The 16,651-nt window shown below is 50.7% G+C and overlaps 1 protein-coding gene across 2 annotated transcripts in view; it reads left to right on the plus strand.

Annotated features, from left to right (window-relative positions):
• Positions 1-8,475: 8,475 nt before the first annotated feature.
• The window catches only part of KIF13B (kinesin family member 13B), a 225,706-nt gene continuing 217,530 nt past the window's right edge, over positions 8,476-16,651 (plus strand). For both annotated transcript variants that reach the window (XM_069728391.1, XM_069728392.1), the window contains exon 1: positions 8,476-8,597. In XM_069728391.1, the coding sequence (XP_069584492.1) occupies positions 8,543-8,597 (55 nt within the window). In that variant the 5' untranslated portion in view covers positions 8,476-8,542. The remainder of the gene's footprint in view (positions 8,598-16,651) is intronic.

Below are 16,651 nucleotides of genomic sequence, written 5' to 3' on the forward strand. Positions count from 1 at the left end.
TCTTGTCTAAAGTCCACTTTAAGGGAGGATATTAGCGAAGGAAATGAGGATGTCGAGTCCATATGGGTCGAAATTCATGGAGGGAAAAATGGTAACAAAATTCTCATTGGGGTCTGTTACAAACCCCCAAATATAACAGAAACCATGGAAAGTCTACTTCTAAAGCAGATAGATGAAGCTGCAACCCATAATGAGGTCCTGGTTATGGGGGACTTTAACTACCCGGATATTAACTGGGAAACAGAAACCTGTGAAACCCATAAAGGCAACAGGTTTCTGCTAATAACCAAGAAAAATTATCTTTCACAATTGGTGCAGAATCCAACCAGAGGAGCAGCACTTTTAGACCTAATACTATCTAATAGACCTGACAGAATAACAAATCTGCAGGTGGTTGGGCATTTAGGAAATAGCGACCACAATATTGTACAGTTTCACCTGTCTTTCACTAGGGGGACTTGTCAGGGAGTCACAAAAACAATGAACTTTAGGAAGGCAAAGTTTGACCAGCTTAGAGATTCCCTTAATCTGGTAGACTGGGACAATATCCTCAGAAATAAGAATACAGATAATAAATGGGAAATGTTTAAGAACATCCTAAATAGGCAGTGTAAGCGGTTTATACCTTGTGGGAATAAAAGGACTAGAAATAGGAAAAACCCAATGTGGCTAAACAAAGAAGTAAGACAGGCAATTAACAGTAAAAAGAAAGCATTTGCACTACTAAAGCAGGATGGCACCATTGAAGCTCTAAAAAACTATAGGGAGAAAAATACTTTATCTAAAAAACTAATTAAAGCTGCCAAAAAGGAAACAGAGAAGCACATTGCTAAGGAGAGTAAAACTAATCCCAAACTGTTCTTCAACTATATCAATAGTAAAAGAATAAAAACTGAAAATGTAGGCCCCTTAAAAAATAGTGAGGAAAGAATGGTTGTAGATGACGAGGAAAAAGCTAACATATTAAACACCTTCTTCTCCACGGTATTCACGGTGGAAAATGAAATGCTAGGTGAAATCCCAAGAAACAATGAAAACCCTATATTAAGGGTCACCAATCTAACCCAAGAAGAGGTGCGAAACCGGCTAAATAAGATTAAAATAGATAAATCTCCGGGTCCGGATGGCATACACCCACGAGTACTAAGAGAACTAAGTAATGTAATAGATAAACCATTATTTCTTATTTTTAGGGACTCTATAGCGACAGGGTCTGTTCCGCAGGATTGGCGCATAGCAAATGTAGTGCCAATATTCAAAAAGGGCTCTAAAAGTGAACCTGGAAATTATAGGCCAGTAAGTCTAACCTCTATTGTTGGTAAAATATTTGAAGGGTTTCTGAGGGATGTTATTCTGGATTATCTCAATGAGAATAACTGTTTAACTCCATATCAGCATGGGTTTATGAGAAATCGCTCCTGTCAAACCAATCTAATCAGTTTTTATGAAGAGGTAAGCTATAGGCTGGACCACGGTGAGTCATTGGACGTGGTATATCTCGATTTTTCCAAAGCGTTTGATACCGTGCCGCACAAGAGGTTGGTACACAAAATGAGAATGCTTGGTCTGGGGGAAAATGTGTGTAAATGGGTTAGTAACTGGCTTAGTGATAGAAAGCAGAGGGTGGTTATAAATGGTATAGTCTCTAACTGGGTCGCTGTCACCAGTGGGGTACCGCAGGGGTCAGTATTGGGACCTGTTCTCTTCAACATATTCATTAATGAGACCATATAATGAGAAGAAAAATGATGCAGCACTCACCCTTGCGCTTCTTCCAAGTGTGCTCTTTATTCAGCAAAACATACTATGCATAGTATGAACCGGCATACGCAGTGATCTGTGAGGGAGCGGGAGTGAGGAGAGACCGGACGACAGCTGTTTCGCGCTACGGCGCTTCTACAGGTCCATGGAAGAAGAAGCGCAAGGGTGAGTGCTGCATCATTTTCCTTCTCATTATATGGTCTTGTACAAAACTCTGACGATTGCATAGCACCACCCGCAGCTCACAGCAAGGGAGACCTCATCTGTCCTTCTGAAACAGATCGTTTAAGCGAATCTCCAATTGCGCTATAGTGAAGCTATGTGCCGATCATCTTTCTGTTTCTTGGTATAACGAAGTTGTATATTCATTAATGATCTGGTAGAAGGTTTACACAGTAAAATATCGATATTTGCAGATGATACAAAACTATGTAAAGCAGTTAATACAAGAGAAGATAGTATTCTGCTACAGATGGATCTGGATAAGTTGGAAACTTGGGCTGAAAGGTGGCAGATGAGGTTTAACAATGATAAATGTAAGGTTATACACATGGGAAGAAGGAATCAATGTCACCATTACACACTGAACGGGAAACCACTGGGTAAATCTGACAGGGAGAAGGACTTGGGGATCCTAGTTAATGATAAACTTACCTGGAGCAGCCAGTGCCAGGCAGCAGCTGCCAAGGCAAACAGGATCATGGGGTGCATTAAAAGAGGTCTGGATACACATGATGAGAGCATTATACTGCCTCTGTACAAATCCCTAGTTAGACCGCACATGGAGTACTGTGTCCAGTTTTGGGCACCGGTGCTCAGGAAGGATATAATGGAACTAGAGAGAGTACAAAGGAGGGCAACAAAATTAATAAAGGGGATGGGAGAACTACAATACCCAGATAGATTAGCGAAATTAGGATTATTTAGTCTAGAAAAAAGACGACTGAGGGGCGATCTAATAACCATGTATAAGTATATAAGGGGACAATACAAATATCTCGCTGAGGATCTGTTTATACCAAGGAAGGTGACGGGCACAAGGGGGCATTCTTTGCGTCTGGAGGAGAGAAGGTTTTTCCACCAACATAGAAGAGGATTCTTTACTGTTAGGGCAGTGAGAATCTGGAATTGCTTGCCTGAGGAGGTGGTGATGGCGAACTCAGTCGAGGGGTTCAAGAGAGGCCTGGATGTCTTCCTGGAGCAGAACAATATTGTATCATACAATTATTAGGTTCTGTAGAAGGACGTAGATCTGGGGATTTATTATGATGGAATATAGGCTGAACTGGATGGACAAATGTCTTTTTTTCGGCCTTACTAACTATGTTACTATGTTACTATGTTAATGCCAACAATAATTCCGCCATCGCATGCTGCTCAGTTGTGAAATGCGCTGTTCTTTTTTTTAATAGTGAAAATACCAATGATAGGGAGAGGCCTCCATTGCCCAGCCTGTAATGAGGCCCTGGGGACGTATTAGTATGATATCAATCCTATTAGCTCTCTGTGTTACTGGGGAGCCATAAGGCGCCATTATTATTTAACCCTTATTGGCTCCCTGCGGATTTCATGAGCAATGGAGAATATTTTTCATCTCTAGCCACATGTTTCTCTGATGAGGGCAAATCACACAAGATGATGATAACCCGCCTAACGATTAATAATGCTACACGTATTGATCTGGTGAAGAATAGTTTTGACCTTTCGTTACTCCACGGTCTTCCATTACCTTGCAGTAACACAAAGAGACCTGCAGGGGGCAGCCGGACCCCACAAATTCCCATTGCTAGGCCCAATTAGCTCTAATTTCCCAATTTTTCTCTGCTTCTCCCAAGAGCCATAACTTTGTTTTATGTATGAGGGCTTGTTATTGGCGGGGCAAGTCGTACTGTAGTTTTGAAAGACCCCGGCTATTTTATCATGTAATGTACTGAAAGTGGGGAAAAAAATAAAAGCAAACGACAAATAGGACAAAATAACTGGAAACTTCAGTTTGACTCGGACCATTTTCCCTGTCACTGCTGCTGAAAAACATCCCCACACCATGATGCTACCACCATCATGTTTCACTGTGGGGATGGTTTTCTTGGGGTGATGAGCTGTGTTGGTTTGGTGCCAGACATAGCGTTTACCTTGGTGACCACAAAGTACAATTTTGGTTTCATCTGACCACATCACCTTCCTCCATACATTTGGGGAGTTTCCCATGTCTTTTTGGAAAAATCAAAACCAGTCTAACGATTTTTGTGTGTAAGCAAAGGATTTTTTTCTGGCCACTCTTCCATAAAGGACACCTCTATGGAGTGTACGGCTTACTGTGGTTTTATGGACAGATGCTTCATTCTCTGCTTGGGAACTCTGCAGCTCCTTCAGGGTTACCTTTGGTCTCTGTGCCTCTCTGATTAATGCCCTCCTTGCCTGGTCTGTGAGTTTTGGTTGGCAGGTTTGTTGTGGTACCATGTTCTTTCCATATGATGATAATATATTTCATGATGAAATTTAGACTATTTTGTGCTGATGCATCACACACAAATAAGATTACAAACATATTTAAACACAGGTTGTAATGTAGCAAAAAAAAAGGTAAAAAGCCAAGGGGGTGAATACTTCTGCAAGCCACTGTATTTATATGCATATATAGTATATAGTTATTTTTAAAAAAATCTGAAATTTGTAAGGAATATTTTGCCATTTTCCACAACTGGTAAGTTTTTTCTTTCTGCATCCTTGGAGCTCAGCGAGGGCCTGTTTTTTTGTTTGTGGGATATTTATATTGACACCATCTTGCAGTATTACAGGATTTTTATCACTTTTTGTTGCACTCTTTTAGGGTGAAGCCACGTGCCCACAAATGTTTTTTTTTAGGACAGATACACTCCGTACATTTTTACAGTCATGGCTGAAAGTGTTGTCACCTTTGAAATTGTCCAGAAAATGAAGTGTTTCTCCCAGAGAATTATTGCAATTACACGTTTTGTTATACAAATGTGTATTTCCTCTGTGTGTATTGGAACAACACAAAAAATACAGAGAAAAAAAAGAGAAATTGGACATAATTTGACACTGGGCACTACATTGTGACTCACACAGTGCCAGAGGCAGCAAAAAACCTCCAAAACATCTTTGAACCTACACCATATTTGACTGTACACCATGTTCCAAATTATTATGCAAGTGATATTTTTCTCGGATTTTCCTACATGGTCGGTGCATATGACAGTCAGTCTAATAAAAGTCATCACCCGTTAGAGTATACATCACATTTTATTGAAGAAACCTCCCAATGATAACAGTATAATCTCCAAAATGAATAAAACCCCACAATGCACTGTTCCAAATTATTAGGCACAGTAGAATTTCTATACATTTGATGTTTTAAAGAAGTGAAAAGTCTCATTTGTGGAATTTGCAGCATTAGGAGGTCACATTCACTGAACAAAAAAGCTATTTGACTCCAAAACCTCCTAACAGGCCAAGTTACATGTAACATAGGAGCCTTCTTTGATTTCACCTTCATAATTCTTGCATCCATTGAACTTGTGAGTTTTTGGAGAGTTTCTGCTTGTGTTTCTTCCCTCCCAGAGCCGCTGTTTTGATGTGAACGGCCTCCCACCCTCATAGATCTTTTGCTTGATGATACTCCAAAGGTTCTCTATAGGGTTGAGGTCAGGTGAAGATGGTGGCCGCACCATGAGTTTATCTCCTTTTACGCCCATAGCAGCCGATGACTCAGTGATTCTTTGCAGCATGAGATGGTGCATTGTCAGCATGAAGATGATTTTGCTCCTGAAGGCACATTTCTGCTTTTTATACCATGGAAGAAAGTTGTCAGTCAGAAACTCTATATACTTTGCAGAGGTCATTTTCACACCTTCGGGAACCTTAAAGGGCCTTACCAGCTGTTTCCCCATGATTCTGGCACAAAACATGACTCCTCCACCTCCTTGCTGACGTCGCAGCCTTGTTGGGACATGGTGGCCATCCACCAACCATCCACTACTCCATCCATCTGGACCATCCAGGGATGCTCAACACTCATCAGTAAACAAGACTGTTTGGAAATTAGTGTTCATGTATGTCTGGGCCCACTGCAACCGTTTCTGCTTGTGAACACTGTTTAGGGGTGGCCGAATAGTAGATTTATGCACCACAGCAAGCCTTTGAAGGATCCTACACCTTGAGGTTCGAGGTACCCCAGAGGCACCAGCAGCTTCAAATATCGGTTTGCTGCTTTGTAATGGCTTTTTAGCAGCTGCTCTCTTAATCCGATGAACTTGCCTGGCAGAAACCTTCCTCATTCTGCCTTTATCAGCACGAACTCTGTCTGTGCTCAGATTCAGCCACAAATCTCTTAACAGTACGATGAACACGCTTAAGTTTTCGGGAAATATCTAATGTTTTCATCCCTTGACCAAGGCATTGCACTATTTGATGCTTTTCGGCAGCAGAGAGACCCTTTTTCTTTCCCATGTTACTTGAAACCTGTGGCCTGCCTAACAACGTGGAACATCATTTTAAGTAGTTTTCCTGTAATTAGAATCACCTGGAAAACTAATTATCATGTGTTTAAGATTGATTTCAGTGATCCATTGAGCCCTGAGATACAATAACATCCACGAGTTTATTTGAAAAACAAAACAATTAAATCTTTATGACACTTAAATCCAATTTGCATAATAATTTGGAACACGGTGTAGGTACTCTGTTCTTTGGTTTATAGGCCTCATCCATTTTCGGTAAACAGTAGAATGATGCGCTTTACCGAAAACCTCTATTTTGGTCTCATCTGTCCACAAGACGCTTTCAAAAAAGTAAACCAAAATTTTTATAAAGTTGAGGTCCCAGTCAAGACCGAAAATCACAAACATATGGACCCCTAAAATGTAACTTTTAATAATAAAGTTAAAAAAGACTTCTCAAGTCTGACATGAATACAACAAAAAAAAAAAGAAAAAAAGGAGATATAAGTCTGTAAAGTAAGGGGTAAACAAATCACAGCATGGACTAATAACCTCTAGAATTCCAAGGCTTGTGGCCACAAGATCTTGCTGATGATCCCCTGATGCACCCCAGGATCTCCGAGGGGGGGGGGGGAAGGGGAACGCGTTGGGATTTAGACATATGCAACCTATTTTTTGGGGGGTCTGACTTGGCTGAATGGTTCATCTGATGACCTGTATCTTGAGAACATTACACATGAGTATATGACTACTCGCCCTCATGTCTCTAGTTAGAGACTAGTTTGCTGATGCATAGCAAGTCATGGGTGTTTAATTGAAATTTCTGGCATTTTCCCTCTATACCTCCTTCCCCTTTTATCTTGTGGCTTCATGTCAGGTTTTTCAGGTTATACTATGAACCAGTGACCTTGGACCTCATTTTTAGCATCCGGCCTCAATGCCGACGCCTTCTTGTACCTTGTGTGTGATTATCGATTGCGCCCGCTAAGGTATTCAGTTACTTTTTCGGCCACAACCAGATGTTATTGGTTATTATTACACCATATCTAACCAATTTTTGTTATGACGGAAGGAAGATGTGATGCTGGTGTCACAATCTTTATCTTCCACCATTATGGACTGTTGCGGCTGAAGCGCTGACACGTGTATATCTCAACACACGACTGGTTTCCTATATTAGGCTACGTTCACATTAGCGTTGTGAGGCGCAGCGTCGGCGACGCAACGCACAACGCATGCAAAACGCATGCACAACGCAGCGTTTTGTGACGCGTGCGTTCATTTTTTGCATGATTTTTGGCGCAGAAAAAACTGCAGCATGCAGCGTCCTCTGCGCCCTGACAGTTGCGCCAAAATGACGCATGCGTCACAAAACGCAAGACAACACATGTCCATGCGCCCCCCATGTTAAATATAGGGGCGCATGATGCATGTGTCGCCGCGGCTGCGCCCAACGCTGCGCCGCACAACGCTAATATGAATGTAGCCTTAATGGTATCAGTGAGAAGGTTTGTATGTTACCCACACATCACCAGGGGGTGTATGGGATGATACAGTGGGTACAGAAGGGATTCAGACCGCTTTTCCTGTTGTTCCAATGTACACAAAGGATATAAACATGCATATAACAAAACAGGTGCCATAAAAAAAATCTATATCTATAGATATATGTACACACACATAATTGGCAATAGCTGTAACTGCAAAACAATTATTGGTTGCTATGGGCAACCTCACATCACAGTTTTAATCTCAGGTGAGAAACTAATAAACAGCCACGTGATTGGCTGTTAAGGTCCAATAAGTTTTGCAATTACACCATCCAATCACGTCACAGCTTTCATTTCAGATTAGAAAATTAAGCAGTTGTGCGATTGGTTCATATGGGCTGAGTCTTCTTGGCGCACACAGAGCAACCAATCACAAAACAGCTTTCTGTTCAGATTAGAAAATGAAAGCAGATACGTGATTGGTTGATGTGCTTCAGTCGGGTTTCTCACAATCACAGCAACCAATCATAGTAAATAAAGGAAAGCAGCCCAGTGATTGGTTGATAATGCCAGGCGCGGCAGTCTTGCTTGCTCTAGTCATACACATGGTGACTCCTGCGCTCTGCGTAGCACTACACTGGACCAGAAAGAAGCCGCGCTGTTCTGTCTCCATGGTGACGCCACGGCCGCACGTGACTTCAGACCGGCGTTCTTTAATGTTTACGTCATGACGTAGGCCTCGCGAGCCCCGCCCCTTGGTGCCCGCCCATCTCTCCGTGAGACGGAAGCCGGCGGGGTCCGGGCAGGTCCTGGGAGCTCGCAGAGCGGAGGATGAGCGACTCCAAGGTGAAGGTGGCGGTGCGGATCCGGCCGATGAACAAGAGAGGTGAGCGGCGGGGCCGGAGCAGGAGTCCGCCTCATGTGTGCGGGCAGCGGGGGCGACACTGCTGCCAACTCCCAGGGTGACAGTGAAAGTCCCGGGCACTGCCCAGAGAGGCAGCCGGCGCCTGACTGACAGCCTCAGTATAGTGACACCCGACGCCTGACTGACAGCCCCTGTGTAGTGACACCCGGCGCCTGACTGACAGCCTCAGTATAGTGACACCCGACGCCTGACTGACAGCCCCTGTGTAGTGACACCCGGCGCCTGACTGACAGCCCCTGTGTAGTGACACCCGGCGCCTGACTGACAGCCTCAGTATAGTGACACCCGGCGCCTGACTGACAGCCTCAGTATAGTGACACCCGACGCCTGACTGACAGCCCCTGTGTAGTGACACCCGACGCCTGACTGACAGCCCCTGTGTAGTGACACCCGGCGCCTGACTGACAGCCTCAGTATAGTGACACCCGGCGCCTGACTGACAGCCTCAGTATAGTGACACCCGGCGCCTGACTGACAGCCCCTGTGTAGTGACACCCGGCGCCTGACTGACAGCCTCAGTATAGTGACACCCGGCACCTGACTGACAGCCTCAGTATAGTGACACCCGGTGCCTGACTGACAGCCCCTGTGTAGTGACACCCGGCGCCTGACTGACAGCCTCAGTATAGTGACACCCGACGCCTGACTGACAGCCCCTGTGTAGTGACACCCGGCGCCTGACTGACAGCCCCTGTGTAGTGACACCCGGCGCCTGACTGACAGCCTCAGTATAGTGACACCCGGCGCCTGACTGACAGCCTCAGTATAGTGACACCCGGTGCCTGACTGACAGCCTCAGTATAGTGACACCCGGCGCCTGACTGACAGCCTCAGTATAGTGACACCCGGTGCCTGACTGACAGCCTCTGTAGTGACACCCTGTGCCTGACTGACAGCCTCAGTATAGTGACACCCGGTGCCTGACTGACAGCCCCTCTGTAGTGACACCCGGCGCCTGACTGACAGCCTCAGTATAGTGACACCCGGTGCCTGACTGACAGCCCCTGTGTAGTGACACCCGGCGCCTGACTGACAGCGTCTGTAGTGACACCCGGCGCCTGACTGACAGCCTCAGTACAGTGACACCCGGTGCCTGACTGACAGCCTCTGTAGTGACACCCTGTGCCTGACTGACAGCCTCAGTATAGTGACACCCGGTGCCTGACTGACAGCCCCTCTGTAGTGACACCCGGCGCCTGACTGACAGCCTCAGTATAGTGACACCCGGTGCCTGACTGACAGCCCCTGTGTAGTGACACCCGGCGCCTGACTGACAGCGTCTGTAGTGACACCCGGCGCCTGACTGACAGCCTCAGTACAGTGACACCCGGTGCCTGACTGACAGCCTCTGTAGTGACACCCGGTGCCTGACTGACAGCCTCTGTAGTGACACCAGGTGCCTGACTGACAGCCCCTGTGTAGTGACACCCGGCGCCTGACTGACAGCCCCTGTGTAGTGACACCCGGCGCCTGACTGACAGCCTCAGTATAGTGACACCCGGTGCCTGACTGACAGCCCCTCTGTAATGACACCCGGCGCCTGACTGACAGCCTCTGTAGTGACACCCGGTGCCTGACTGACAGCCTTTGTAGTGACACCCGGCGCCTGACTGACAGCCCCTGTGTAGTGACACCCGGCGCCTGACTGACAGCCCCTGTGTAGTGACACCCGGCGCCTGACTGACAGCCTCTGTAGTGACACCCGGTGCCTGACTGACAGCCTCAGTATAGTGATACCCGGTGCCTGACTGACAGCCTCAGTATAGTGACACCCGGTGCCTGACTGACAGCCTCAGTATAGTGACACCCGGTGCCTGTCTGACAGCCTCTGTAGTGACACCCGGTGCCTGACTGACAGCCTCTGTAGTGACACCAGGTGCCTGACTGACAGCCTTTGTAGTGACACCCGGCGCCTGACTGACAGCCCCTGTGTAGTGACACCCGGCGCCTGACTGACAGCCCCTGTGTAGTGACACCCGGCGCCTGACTGACAGCCTCTGTAGTGACACCCGGTGCCTGACTGACAGCCTCAGTATAGTGATACCCGGTGCCTGACTGACAGCCTCAGTATAGTGACACCCGGTGCCTGACTGACAGCCTCAGTATAGTGACACCCGGTGCCTGTCTGACAGCCTCTGTAGTGACACCCGGTGCCTGACTGACAGCCTCTGTAGTGACACCCGGCGCCTGACTGACAGCCCCTGTGTAGTGACACCCGGCGCCTGACTGACAGCCCCTGTGTAGTGACACCCGGTGCCTGACTGACAGCCCCTGTGTAGTGACACCCGGTGCCTGACTGACAGCCCCTGTGTAGTGACATTTGGTGACTGACAGCCCCTGTGTAGTGACACCCGGCGCCTGACTGACAGCCTCTGTGTAGTGACACCCGGTGCCTGACTGACAGCCCCTGTGTAGTGACACCCGGTGCCTGACTGACAGCCCCTGTGTAGTGACACCCGGTGCCTGACTGACAGCCCCTGTGTAGTGACACCCGGCGCCTGACTGACAGCCCCTGTATAGTGACACCCGGCGCCTGACTGACAGCCTCTGTGTAGTGACACCCGGTGCCTGACTGACACCCTCAGTATAGTGACACCCGGTGCCTGACTGACAGCCTCTGTAGTGACACCCGGTGCCTGACTGACAGCATCTGTAGTGACACCCGGTGCCTGACTGACAGCCTCAGTATAGTGACACCCGGCGCCTGACTGACAGCCCCTGTGTAGTGACACCCGGCGCCTGACTGACAGCCCCTGTGTAGTGACACCCGGCGCCTGACTGACAGCCCCTGTGTAGTGACACCCGGTGCCTGACTGACAGCCCCTGTGTAGTGACACCCGGTGCCTGACTGACAGCCCCTGTGTAGTGACACCCGGTGCCTGACTGACAGCCCCTGTGTATTGACACCCGGTGCCTGACTGACAGCCCTTGTGTATTGACACCCGGTGCCTGACTGACAGCCCTTGTGTATTGACACCCGGTGCCTGACTGACAGCCCCTGTGTAGTGACACCCGGTGCCTGACTGACAGCCCCTGTGTAGTGACACCCGGTGCCTGACTGACAGCCCCTGTGTAGTGACACCCGGTGCCTGACTGACAGCCTCTGTAGTGACACCCGGTGCCTGACTGACAGCCTCAGTATAGTGACACCCGGCGCCTGACTGACAGCCCCTGTGTAGTGACACCCGGTGACTGACAGCCTCTGTAGTGACACCTGGCGCCTGACTGACAGCCTCAGTATAGTGACACCCGGCGCCTGAGTGACAGCCCCTGTGTAGTGACACCCGGCGCCTGAGTGACAGCCCCTGTGTAGTGACACCCGGCGCCTGAGTGACAGCCCCTGTGTAGTGACACCCGGCGCCTGAGTGACAGCCCCTGTGTAGTGACACCCGGCGCCTGAGTGACAGCCCCTGTGTAGTGACACCCGGCGCCTGAGTGACAGCCCCTGTGTAGTGACACCCGGCGCCTGAGTGACAGCCCCTGTGTAGTGACACCCGGCGCCTGAGTGACAGCCCCTGTGTAGTGACACCCGGCGCCTGAGTGACAGCCCCTGTGTAGTGACACCCGGCGCCTGAGTGACAGCCCCTGTGTAGTGACACCCGGCGCCTGAGTGACAGCCCCTGTGTAGTGACACCCGGCGCCTGAGTGACAGCCCCTGTGTAGTGACACCCGGCGCCTGAGTGACAGCCCCTGTGTAGTGACACCCGGCGCCTGAGTGACAGCCCCTGTGTAGTGACACCCGGCGCCTGAGTGACAGCCCCTGTGTAGTGACACCCGGCGCCTGAGTGACAGCCCCTGTGTAGTGACACCCGGCGCCTGAGTGACAGCCCCTGTGTAGTGACACCCGGCGCCTGAGTGACAGCCCCTGTGTAGTGACACCCGGCGCCTGAGTGACAGCCCCTGTGTAGTGACACCCGGCGCCTGAGTGACAGCCCCTGTGTAGTGACACCCGGCGCCTGAGTGACAGCCCCTGTGTAGTGACACCCGGCGCCTGAGTGACAGCCCCTGTGTAGTGACACCCGGCGCCTGAGTGACAGCCCCTGTGTAGTGACACCCGGCGCCTGAGTGACAGCCCCTGTGTAGTGACACCCGGCGCCTGAGTGACAGCCCCTGTGTAGTGACACCCGGCGCCTGAGTGACAGCCCCTGTGTAGTGACACCCGGCGCCTGAGTGACAGCCCCTGTGTAGTGACACCCGGCGCCTGAGTGACAGCCCCTGTGTAGTGACACCCGGCGCCTGAGTGACAGCCCCTGTGTAGTGACACCCGGCGCCTGAGTGACAGCCCCTGTGTAGTGACACCCGGCGCCTGAGTGACAGCCCCTGTGTAGTGACACCCGGCGCCTGAGTGACAGCCCCTGTGTAGTGACACCCGGCGCCTGAGTGACAGCCCCTGTGTAGTGACACCCGGCGCCTGAGTGACAGCCCCTGTGTAGTGACACCCGGCGCCTGAGTGACAGCCCCTGTGTAGTGACACCCGGCGCCTGAGTGACAGCCCCTGTGTAGTGACACCCGGCGCCTGAGTGACAGCCCCTGTGTAGTGACACCCGGCGCCTGAGTGACAGCCCCTGTGTAGTGACACCCGGCGCCTGAGTGACAGCCCCTGTGTAGTGACACCCGGCGCCTGAGTGACAGCCCCTGTGTAGTGACACCCGGCGCCTGAGTGACAGCCCCTGTGTAGTGACACCCGGCGCCTGACTGACAGCCCCTGTGTAGTGACACCCGGCGCCTGACTGACAGCCCCTGTGTAGTGACACCCGGCGCCTGTCTGACAGCCCCTGTGTAGTGACACCCGGCGCCTGTCTGACAGCCCCTGTGTAGTGACACCCGGAGCCTGACTGACAGCCCCTGTGTAGTGACACCCGGCGCCTCACTTACAGCCCCTGTGTAGTGACACCCGGCGCCTGACTGACAGCCTCTGTGTAGTGACACCCGGCGCCTGACTGACAGCCTCTGTGTAGCGACATCTGGTGACTGACAGCCCCTGTGTAGCGACACCCGGCGCCTGACTGACAGCCCCTGTGTAGCGACACCCGGCGCCTGACTGACAGCCCCTGTGTAGCGACACCCGGCGCCTGACTGACAGCCTCTGTGTAGCGACACCCGGCGCCTGACTGACAGCCTCTGTGTAGCGACACCCGGCGCCTGACTGACAGCCTCTGTGTAGCGACACCCGGCGCCTGACTGACAGCCTCTGTGTAGCGACACCCGGCGCCTGACTGACAGTCTCTGTGTAGTGACAGCCTCTGTGTAGTGATACCCGGCGCCTGACTGACAGTCTCTGTGTAGTGACAGCCTCTGTGTAGTGACACCCGGCGCCTGACTGACAGCCTCTGTGTAGTGACACCCGGCGCCTGACTGACAGTCTCTGTGTAGTGACAGCCTCTGTGTAGTGATACCCGGCGCCTGACTGACAGTCTCTGTGTAGTGACAGCCTCTGTGTAGTGACACCCGGCGCCTGACTGACAGCCTCTGTGTAGTGACACCCGGCGCCTGACTGACAGTCTCTGTGTAGTGACAGCCTCTGTGTAGTGATACCCGGCGCCTGACTGACAGCCTCTGTGCAGTGGCACCCGGCGCCTGACAGACAGCCTCCATAAGGGATGGGGGCAGTGTTCTGTATCACTGCGTTGAGAAACACGCGATGGTGTCTCCGCAGTGTTGGATGTTTTGATCTCCTCGAGGTCATTCATCCTTATGTTTATAGCCTCTGTGTAGTGACACCCGGTGTCTGCCTGACTGACAGCCTCTGTGTAGTGACACTCGGTGTCTGCCTGACTGACAGCCTGTGTATAACGGCACTCGGTGTTGTCGGTGACACTTACTTCTAATGATCACTACTACCTCCATCCTCCTCACATACAGACCAGTTATACTGCAGGGAACTTTCCCTAATGTCATGCTCTGGGCGATCGTAGATGATTGACTGCTATCCACATTAAAGGGACATCGCACTTATCGTACCGTCTCAGCCTGCTGCTGTGCATTGAATGCCAGCCATTGTTCTGTTATCAGTTATTTCAGTCTGAATGTGTTGGGAAGAATAAGAAGAATCTCCATGATGCCTTCAATCTGATCGACTTTAGTTTCCAGACTTCATGCAGTGATCTTTTTTTTTTTTTCACCTGATCAGGAGGCAATGCTGGGGGTTGTAGTTCATTTTATGTGAGGTGGTCATCAGAAAGAAATCTGAATGATTGTCGCCATAAGTTAGGTATCTGAACGGTGACATAATCCTGCAGCGGGTGTAAATATGGAGCTAGTAGCGTGTTTAGCTACCCCAGGATGATGGGAGTAGTTGTGGATAGTGGTCAGATATATTGCCCCCTCCATACATAAAGGATAGGCGTGGTACTGCCACCAGGGAAGCTGTGGAGAGTGATCAGATACAGAGCCCCCTCCATACATAAAGGACAGGAGTGGTGCTGCCACCAGGGAAGCTGTGGAGAGTGGTCAGATACAGCGCCCCCTCCATACGTAAGGGATAGGAGTGGTACTGCCACCAGGGAAGCTGTGGAGAGTGGTCAGATACAGTGCCCCCTCCATACATAAGGGATAGGAGTGGTACTGCCACCAGGGAAGCTGTGGAGAGTGGTCAGATACAGTGCCCCCTCCATACATAAGGGATAGGAGTGGTACTGCCACCAGGGAAGCTGTGGAGAGTGGTCAGATACAGCGCCCCCTCCATACATAAGGGATAGGAGTGGTACTGCCACGAGGGAAGCTGTGGGGGGTGGTCAGATACAGCGCCCCCTCCATACGTAAGGGATAGGAGTGGTACTGCCACCAAGGAAGCTGTGGGGGATGTTCAGATACAGCGCCCCTCCATACGTAAGGGATAGGAGTGGTACTGCCACCAGGGAAGCTGTGGGGGGTGGTCAGATACAGCGCCCCTCCATACGTAAGGGATAGGAGTAGTACTGCCACAAGGGAAGCTGTGGGGGGTGGTCAGATACAGCGCCCCCTCCATATGTAAGGGATAAGGCTGGTACTGCCCCCAGGGAAGCTGTGGAGGGTGGTCAGATACAGCGCCCCTCCATACATAAGGGATAGGAGTGGTACTGCCACCAGGGAAGCTGTGGAGGGTGGTCAGATACAGCGCCCCTCCATACATAAGGGATAGGAGTGGTACTGCCACCAGGGAAGCTGTGGAGGGTGGTCAGATACAGCGCCCCCTCCATACATAAGGGATAGGAGTGGTACTGCCCCCAGGGAAGCTGTGGAGGGTGGTCAGATACAGCGCCCCTCCATACATAAGGGATAGGAGTGGTACTGCCACCAGGGAAGCTGTGGAGGGTGGTCAGATACAGCGCCCCCTCCATAGGTAAGGGATAGGAGTGGCACTGCCACCAGGGAAGCTGTGGAGGGTGGTCAGATACAGCGCCCCCTCCATACATAAGGGATAGGAGTGGTACTGCCCCCAGGGAAGCTGTGGAGGGTGGTCAGATACAGCGCCCCCTCCATACATAAGGGATACGAGTGGTACTGCCACCAGGGAAGCTGTGGAGAGTGGTCAGATACAGCGCCCCCTCCATACATAAGGGATAGGAGTGGTACTGCCCCCAGGGAAGCTGTGGAGGGTGGTCAGATACAGCGCCCCCTCCATACATAAGGGATAGGAGTGGTACTGCCACCAGAGAAGCTGTGGAGGGTGGTCAGATACAGCGCCCCTCCATACATAAGGGATAGGAGTGGTACTGCCACCAGGGAAGCTGTGGAGGGTGGTCAGATACAGCGCCCCCTCCATACATAAGGGATACGAGTGGTACTGCCACCAGGGAAGCTGTGGGGGGTGGTCAGATATGGCGCCCCCTCCATACATAAGGGATAGGAGTGGTACTGCCCCCAGGGAAGCTGTGGAGGGTAGTCAGATACAGCGCCCCCTCCATACGTAAGGGATAAGGCTGGTACTGACACCAGAGAAGCTGTTGATTACGGACACTTAGAGTGCCCCCTACATGGATAGTGGCTAGGAGTGGTATTGCAGCTTTGGCAGTGATCTTTCCTCTGTGTCCCCG

This window comes from Ranitomeya imitator, chromosome 5, assembly GCF_032444005.1.
Source record: "Ranitomeya imitator isolate aRanImi1 chromosome 5, aRanImi1.pri, whole genome shotgun sequence".
In the NCBI taxonomy this organism is placed as follows: domain Eukaryota; kingdom Metazoa; phylum Chordata; class Amphibia; order Anura; family Dendrobatidae; genus Ranitomeya; species Ranitomeya imitator.